Here is an 8850-nt window from a genome sequence, read left to right on the forward strand (position 1 = left end):
CCCTGCATAGCAGAAGCCAGCCATGGTATAAACATTGTAATAACATTTCTTGGGAGGTTAATACTTTAAAGATAGATGTCTAGAATTTCCACATGCTTTTCCTTCTCTTTCCTGGCACATGAACTGATACATTCTGATGTTCTATCCCATTTTCCCCACCTGTCTTTACATCTTCAGTGTCTTTTGGGGAGGGTTCAAGATACAGACAGCAGCTCATCCTGCGAAATGCTGACATGGCTGCTGTTTGGTTCCACCACCAGGTAGGTAGGGCAGCGTGGAACCCACTTCAACAAGGCATTATAACTCATATTTTCCTTAGAGATCTGCAGGTTTAGTTTTGCTTACCTGCTTTCTTGAGGATACTGTGCTGTTGAAACATCTATTAGAGGTATTTACATTCAAATTCTTGTTCTGATGGACTGAGTCATTTTTCCATGTCTTAGAGTTTTCTGTAGGATCTGAGGGAATGGGATTTAGGAAGAGGATTCTAGCTATGAATCCATAGAGAACGGTGGCCAGGATCATTGGCACAACATAAAAGACACCGAAGTCCATTAGGTAAATAGGTGAGTAGTAATTCCTGGAGATCTTGTAGCCACAGGACACCACGATAGTATCTTTGTAGGTGCTAATATTGAGATCCAGCAAGAAGAACCAGAGCATACAGTAAATGGATGTGAAAGCCCAGACAAACACGATGATCTTTTTGGCTCTGGAAAATGTGCAGAGAAACTGGGCTTTGATCGGGTGACAGATGGCTATGTATCTCTCAATGGTAAAGGCTGTTATGGAACAAGAAGATGCATTAATTCCCAAATACTGCAGGTAAGTAATACAGAGGCATCCAACATAGCCATAAACCCAGGAGCCATAGAGACTGTCAGTGATGTTGGGGAGGCCTGCAGCCACCAGGACCATGAGATCAGCCACTGCCAGACTCACCAGGTAGCAGTTTGTGGGGGTCCTCATGTGCTTGGTTCTCATGACCACCAGGACCACCATGATGTTGCCCACGATGCCCAGACCACAAATAATGAGCACAAGTAGAATGGTGACTACCTGGTATTCAAGGGTCACCACAGCTTGGGGCTGAAGCTGGGTTTGATTCATTTCACTAACCGTCTCATTTTCCATCTTTGATGGCTCCAAGTCTCTTCTGAGACACCGACTTCTCAAAACATCTTCTTTCCAGGACCCGTTTTTATTGCAATGCTTCTGTCCCCCTGGAAAGGTCACGGCACACCTTCACTCACAGTGTCACCATTTCCGTTCAAGTCACAGTCACAGACAACTCACACTTCCTCTCCGTTCACCCTCGCTCGCCTACAGTAACAGAGCTTATGGGTACTTCCGAAAACTTCTTTCTTTGCAACTCCAGTGTCGGATGGAGTATCTGTGTCGACCAGCTCTTTCAGTGGAACTAGTTCCCGTTTAGCGGGGGAAAAGAAGAAAGAAAAAGTCACCTGTTTTGAAGGAATGCTCAGCAGAAAAAAAGAAATAGGAAACAATGCCTGATAACTGAAAAATACACACAAAGAAATCTTTGAAATGTTTGGAAAAAGTCTGAGAGTAGAAACAAAGCCTGGGGCGGGGTGAGGGGGAGGACCCCAGAGGCTCAAGGGTCAAGCTCTGGTAGGAATTGAGCCTCTGCCGCCTGTTCTCCAACAGAGGCCGAGGGTGACACTGAGTTATAAAACAGCCAGCCTTTCTGAGCCTGCGTTTCCCCCTGCCCTCCACCCCCCTGCTTCACAACCCAAAAGAGAACATTTTTTTTCTCCTACCGTATCCTCTGTAGAAAAACTGTCTGCTTTTCTGGGCAGATGAAGTGGTAATAGGTCCAGGTATCCAATTCTGCAGAAAATGCCTTCTCCTTGGACAGGGAGAACACTTAGCAGTGCTCGGTCGTCAGAACTGCAGTTCCCCCAAGCACTCGCAGCCCCTTTCAACTCCTGACAGACCCAGGCAGCCGCGGCAGAAGCTTGTGCAGCAGCGGGAGCTGCGCGAGGCTGTCAAATCACCCGATCGTGCCCTAATGAGAGCACAGGAGCGCTGCCTGGCTCACACACGCTCACATACGCTCAAACTCACACCTGCCAGTCAGTACTCACTGATACAGGATCTTCTGCCCTGGAGGAATTTACTTGGATATGTGCTGATGGTAGAGCCTTCTGTCTGGCAAACAGGAGGCACAAGTTGGGGGACCAGGGAGCAGCTCGCTGCTCAGGCACTTGCCGAGACTTTTAAGTTCTGCAGAAACCACCTGAACTGCCCTGCGATGGATCTACACTCTGACTCCACCAGACTACGGGGGTAGCTGAGCCAGCTCAGTCTAGACAAAGCCCTTGAAGCTTGAAATAAGCTGTCTGAGCTGAAATCTACTTCTTTCTCTACTGTGGAACCTGTTAGCCTGTTTATCCAATGAGCCAGTAAAATCAGGTCCTTGCTCTCAGAATATGAAGGCAAAATACAATAAAACTGATTTAAAATAATTTCAACTGCAGTCTTCCAAGGTTTTTAAGAATTATTCTTTAAAAATCATTGGCTCTAAGAGTGTCTATTTTAATCTGCTGTGGACCAGCTCAGGGTGTTTTGCACCGGCCTCTGTCTGTTATCCCAATCTCTAACCAGACTGGGTGCCTTCCCTACTCCTTATGCTTCTGCACTGCTAACTACATATATCATGCTGTAATGTTTTACCTCCATTTACTTCTAGGTGGAAGAATTATCTAGTGGATTTTAGCTTAGTGCCACTCTGGTACCACAATTGTGAAATGCAATTTCATAAACTCAGCTGTTTTAGAAACATGCACTACAGCTGAAGTAGCCTATAGGCAAATCTATAATTTTTTTTGTGAAAATGTAGAAAAAACACCTCTCGTCTTCATACACCAAGCGAATACAGAAAATGCCATTGTATGTCCATGTGTATCTTCTTAACTGATGGCAAGAAACAGCTTTAGGGAAACCCTCTGGGTGGTGATCGAATTGACTCTATCTTGAGAGTTTCGATGCTCTTTCTTCCAGAAGATGTTGCTGGGAAAAAACTGTTTTGAGTAGACAGGATGACGGGGGTATCAAGCACATGTCCAGAGCAGGTAATCATGAGATCAAGGTAGGGATCTGAGTCACAGTGGGTGAGTCCCAGCTCAGAGTCACACAAGACACCTGATGCACTTTTCTCCTTCCCAAACTCCCATGGTCACAACTCAGCAAGTTGGCCGCATTTAGCCTTCAGCTGGACATTACTTGTTTTGCACAAGGTCAACTCAAGAGTACACCAAAACAATTTGATTTTTTTTTATCATTAAAAACTGAGAAATAAAAGAATACAGATTTATCTCACTGACCTCCCAAAGCTCTGGCCATCACAAACCCAGTCTAGAATTTACCCTCTTGAGGTTGAGTGCGCCTATAGGTAGGCGTTTGTGTTGATCCTGTTTGCCCTGCCCAGTTCTCTTTTCCTCACTCCACATCCGCCCATCTCAGCACACTGCAGTTCCACTCAGCCTATGCACCTGGTTCTTGCTGCCCATCTAGTTTTGATCCCTGTGTCCCACTTACATTCCTGAGGGAGACATATGACACACACAGCAATCCTTTTTTTTCTTGAGTAGGAAGTTTGCCTGGATTTTGCTCTGTGCCTGGAGTGGATTTAACAGACAGGACAATAGAAGTGTCCCTCACCTCTACGCCCGACCTAAGAGCCACAGTTTACCCACACAAGTTTGTTTCTGGCCTAGATGACCCCTCATTTCAGAGTGAAAAACTCTTTCTAAGGTTAAGGGATCATTTCCCAGTCCACCCCAATCCTACACTCCAACTTCCAACTGCCTCTTGAAAAGCCTCCCTTCTAAGAGCACATCCTCCCCTTTCACTCTCTAGATTTCACTCTCTCCTAGATTACAAGTCTCTCTGATGAGTATTGAGGACAAAAGAAAGAACCATCTATGATGTCCCCTGCTCTTCATTTGTCTCTGCCCCACATCTTCCCCTTGACTTTCTCCAGCATTTCTAGGCAAGGTTATTGTTCCGAATCTCCACCCAAGCACCTAGCAAACAACTGTTAAGCCTCTATTATGCACCACACAAACTGTACATAAAATCTGACATTTTCCTTGAATAAGTCCTGGTTTGTTGAGAGAAACAGACTTGAAAGGTGTATCATGGGCTATGCATTAAAAATGGACCTTCAGAGTGAAGGGGTAATAAAAGTACAACACTTGTGGGTGATGGAGACAGCAAGCAGAAGGACTAGGAAAAGTTTGCAAAGGAAAGGGACATTTCAAAAGAGCCTGGAGGAACAATACTGCTTTGTTGTGATAGGCAGCAAGCCTGACAGCAGGGACAACACAGCAAGGGCTCAGCTGTGTTACACTGCAGGGGTTTGTGAGGCAGGGGAAGTGAGTTCCTGATGCTCCCTTGGCTTTAGGGAGCTTGAGCCAGTGAGGATGATCTGTCCAGTAGATTTTCTGATAAGGAGCTCTCCCTTGGGCTCTGACTCACAGAGTCCTCAACTTTCCATCCTTCACCGACTGTGCTTTCAATCCACGAAGGCTGCACATCTGACTTTATCATTCCAGACCTGCCTGTTCATTTTGGCTCTGTGTGCTTTCAATCTATGTCATGGTCTCTACAACACTGTAATTTCAAATAACTGTGACTTCGTAATGAAGATTTTTAAATTGTTCACCTCATTTAGATAAATCTGACATATGTTCACTTTGTAAAAAGAACTGTACTAAAAATGTTAAAATTAGAAAAAACTAGGGGAAGGTAGTGTTGTGGTACAGCATCATAGGCCTCCATCCATAATGCCTACATCCCATTTGGAGGCTGGTTGGAATCTCAGCTGCTCCTCTTCTAATCCAGCTCCCTTCTAATGCTCTGAGGAAACGACTTAAGTGCTTGATCCACTGTGGGAGACCAAGAGGAAGTTACAGGCTCCTGGCATTGTCTTGGCTCAGCCCTGGCTGTTGGAAGTGAGCTAACAGAGGGAAGATTTATTTTTCTCTCCGTGTTTCTCCTGTCTCTGTAATTCTGCCTTCCAAATATATATATATATATATTTTAATCTTTAAAAAGAGAATAGAACTGACATTTGGGGGGAGACCTCTTTTTCTTACACTAGGATCTTAATTTTTTTAAAAGAGTTATTTACTTTTATTGGAAAATCAAATCAGATTTACAGAGAGAAGGGAAGACAGAGAAAGATCTTGCATGTGCTGGTTCATTCCTCAAATGGCCGAAATGGCCGGTGCTAAGCCAATTCAAAACCAGGAGCCAGGAGTCTTCTCCGGGTCTCCAATGCAGGCGCAGGATCCCAAGGTTTTGGGCTGACCTTGACAGCTTTCCCAGGTCACAAGCAGGGAACTGGATGGGAAGTGGAGCAGCCAGGATGTGAACTGCCACCCATATGGGATCCCAGCATGTGCAAGGCAAGGACCTCAACCACTATATTACCTAGGATCTTAAATTCTAACAAAGTATATTCTTTCTTGCTTGCTTTCCTTCCTTCCTTCTTTCCTTCCTTCCTTCCTTCATTTTTCTCTCTCTCTTTCTTTCCCTCTCTTTCTTTCTTTTCAGTGCTTCTGATTAAGACAAATGCCTGGATGAGAAACATTCCTAGGGTATCCGCTGGAACAAAAATGAGCAAGTCAAAGCTACAGCAATATATATGCAAGCCCCCAAATCCTCACATGCTTTTCCTGTGCCTACTTCCCAACGCTGTTCTCTCTGACAGTAAACTTCTAGCTGGGCCTTCTGGTTTGTGTGCCATTTGGCATAGCATCAAGGCAAAAGAGCATTAGACTTCCCAGGCTCCTTTGCATGAATAGCCCTTGGCTTTCTTGCTAGGACTATTGTCTCCCCGTGTGGCTCTGACCTGCCTGTGAGCTCCTGGGCACACAGCACTTCTACTTACCCCTTCTGGGCTCCCAATCAGATGACTGGCTCTTGGCTTTCCTTTTCTGTTACCTCCTGGAAACTGTACATTTGTTCAGATCTCTAGCCATAGAACAGGGTGGCTGACATGACCTAGCTCCTGGGTCACCCTGCTTCCACATAGGAGGAATTTAGACAAACCCTGGACAGTCTCTGGAGAAGGTCTTAGCTTCCCATGGAGGAGCTAGCTTTGCAGTGGTCATTGCAAATCCATTAGTACATGATTATTTATGCCATAAACTTTCCCGAACTTCGCCATGTATACATTTGAATCACCTAGAAAACTAATGAATGCTCAGATTTCTGTCTCCTTTCCTCAGTTAACATTTCTGTAGATGGAGGATGGTGCCTTAGTAAATGCATTTATTGTGACTTCCAGGTGATGTTGATGCTACTGGACTGTATTTTGAATAATAGTGTATTCCATGACCTAGTTCAATGGTGCTTTTGAAAAAAGCTTTAGCTTATCTGAAAGCAAGACCGGTGGGGCTCTTTCATCTACTAGTCACTTTTCAGATACCTGTAATAAGCAGTCTGGACAGAACTCAATCCAGGTCTCCCATATGTGTGGTAGAAACTATTACTTGAATTATCACTAGCAGCCTCCCAGGATTCACCCTAGCAGGAAACTGGGATAAAAATAGAGCTGGGTGTCAAAGCTAAGCCTTCCAATGCAGGATACAGACATCCAAATCGCTGTGCTAAACACGTGGTCCAGCTCAATGCCCGTGATGATGTGATAGAGAACAAGAATAAGTGAGAACCGTTTAGAAAGGGGTTTAAACTTGGATGTACCATTCTATTCCTCCATGCGTGGAGGATCACTCTAGGGTCTAAGACTGATGAGGACACTATACCATGGCCATAGACTTGGTCTTCTCCTTTTCTTACCTTGTGTTCTTATCCTGTGCTGTCATCACCGGAGCTTGGTTTGGCAAGAGGAAATTATCAGAAGAACAAACTATCTGTGCTTTCTGCAGTCTAGTGACACTGTGCTCATAGAAAGAGCTGACGGTGGAGACAGAGCAAAGTCATTGATTCGTAGGGTCATATCTGGGAGAGAAAAGAGCAAAATTTATAGGGATGCTAACAGGTTCACTAATCAGGATAATTAGTATTTTTGTGCAATATATTATAAGATAAATCAAAATTAATGCAAAATGTCTACAATGGATAAAATGCCAAAATTTTAAGAAAAGAAAGGACCAGTGTTTTTCTCTTTTGCCATCGACACCAAGAATGAAACATTTATTTATAATTTTGATATTTTATTGGTGGTTTCTTAGCATTCATTTTGAGATTTCAAATGTTACATTAGAATACCACCTTTATTAATGTTAATATTTGGACAGTCCTTACATTTTATCTCATTACTTTCCTCACTAAATTTAGTGTTCTCATCTCTGGCTGAATTACAACTGGAAAGTTTGTGAAATTATAGATTCCTAGGTTCCTCTCTCGGATATTCATATTTGATTAATCAGAGAGTGAAGGTCAATGTGCAATGATGGTTGAGAACCACTGAGCTAAGCCAACAGAATTTGGTCCACAGAGATGAGACACAGCTCAGACTGTAGGACAGTCAGATTAACTAAAAGAAATCCAAGTAATTTATTAATATTGGGAAAGATGACAGAATCAGAAACTATGGTAGTACAGGTCACTGGCACATGATCATGGTTCTTGGGAGGAACTGTATAATTTGTGCAGGTATTCAATGTTAGACACGCTGAGGGGTAAATAATTCACCCAGTGGTTAGAGATATCCCAACCCATTTCAGAGAGCCTGGATTCAAATCCCAGCTGTGCCTAGACAGACAGACATAAACATTCTTTCCTTAAAGACACTAACAAGAAAAAGAATACTGACATTTCTTTGCTTAAGTAATGGATTCCAAGTAAAATCTACAGCATCACTTTAATGCTGAAAAACTTAGTTGCTATCACCAGTTGCTATCACCAAAGAGTATATCTGAGAAAACGATACTTTTACCAATGCTATTAAACATTATACAATAATTCCTGACCAGTACATCTGGAAACAAAAAGTAATGAGCAAAGACTGGAAAGGAAGAAATAAAACCGTTCATATTAACAGCAATCTTTCTCCCAAGTGGGAACATAGATACCCCAAGAAATCTCCACAGAGTGCTGAATCAATGGATGAATCTGTCTTCAAAAGCAATGCAGTCAGTATATAGAAAGCTATTTGATTTCTATACAAGAATGAATAATGAAGTACTAAAATTACACATACACATCTGCATACAAATATTACCCACTGTAGCATCAAAAGCCTAATGAATTGAACATAATATGTTTGAGACCTGTGCATTGAAAACTTTGAGGCACCCTTTTGAGAAATTAAGGACATCTAAGTAAATAGACAAATACAGCATTGACATGAATCAGAAGAGTCAAAATTTTAAAAATGACAAAATATTTCTTCGAATATTATTTATGTACACATATTAGAAACATCACAGAAACAAAAACTTGAAACCAATCCAAGTGTCCTCAGAAAGCAAATGAATACGCAAAGATGGTTTACCTATATATTCACACAACTCTATAATCTCATTACACAAAGTAATTTCATTTGTTGCTCAAAGGCCAATGCATTCTATGGCTAATATTTAAATTTCAACCCAACCTGATTATTGACATTTGGTATAAAGTTTGCCAAAGGTTTTCTATATCAGGGCCTGTGATGAAGCCCACACCTGATTAGAGACAACACAAGAACCCCTCATTTATCCCCTTACTGACTTCACCTCACATGCTATGTTAACTTTGTTTTCTAAAGCCAGGGCCCACATTGCCTCTACCAATTCCAACCACCAAAGCTTTGAGGTAGTTTCAGTATCTGAATTTTAAATTGTAGCACATATACACATTTTCCTCTTATTT

General features: G+C 42.6%; 1 protein-coding gene across 1 annotated transcript in view; it reads right to left on the bottom strand.

The window, feature by feature from the left end:
* Window positions 1–1936, bottom strand: part of TRHR (thyrotropin releasing hormone receptor) — a 33379-nt gene extending 31443 nt beyond the window's left edge. Inside the window, exons 1-2 of the mRNA XM_040979472.1 lie at window positions 1782–1936; window positions 346–1420 (exon numbers count right to left, since the gene is read on the bottom strand). Coding sequence (XP_040835406.1) covers window positions 346–1134 — 789 coding nt within the window. The 5' untranslated portion in view covers window positions 1135–1420; window positions 1782–1936. The remainder of the gene's footprint in view (window positions 1–345; window positions 1421–1781) is intronic.
* Between the last annotated feature and the right edge of the window lie 6914 nt (window positions 1937–8850).

Source organism: Ochotona curzoniae, unplaced genomic scaffold (assembly GCF_017591425.1).
Source record: "Ochotona curzoniae isolate NIBS_2020 unplaced genomic scaffold, NIBS_Ocur_1.0 contig_3190, whole genome shotgun sequence".
In the NCBI taxonomy this organism is placed as follows: Eukaryota; Metazoa; Chordata; class Mammalia; order Lagomorpha; family Ochotonidae; genus Ochotona; species Ochotona curzoniae.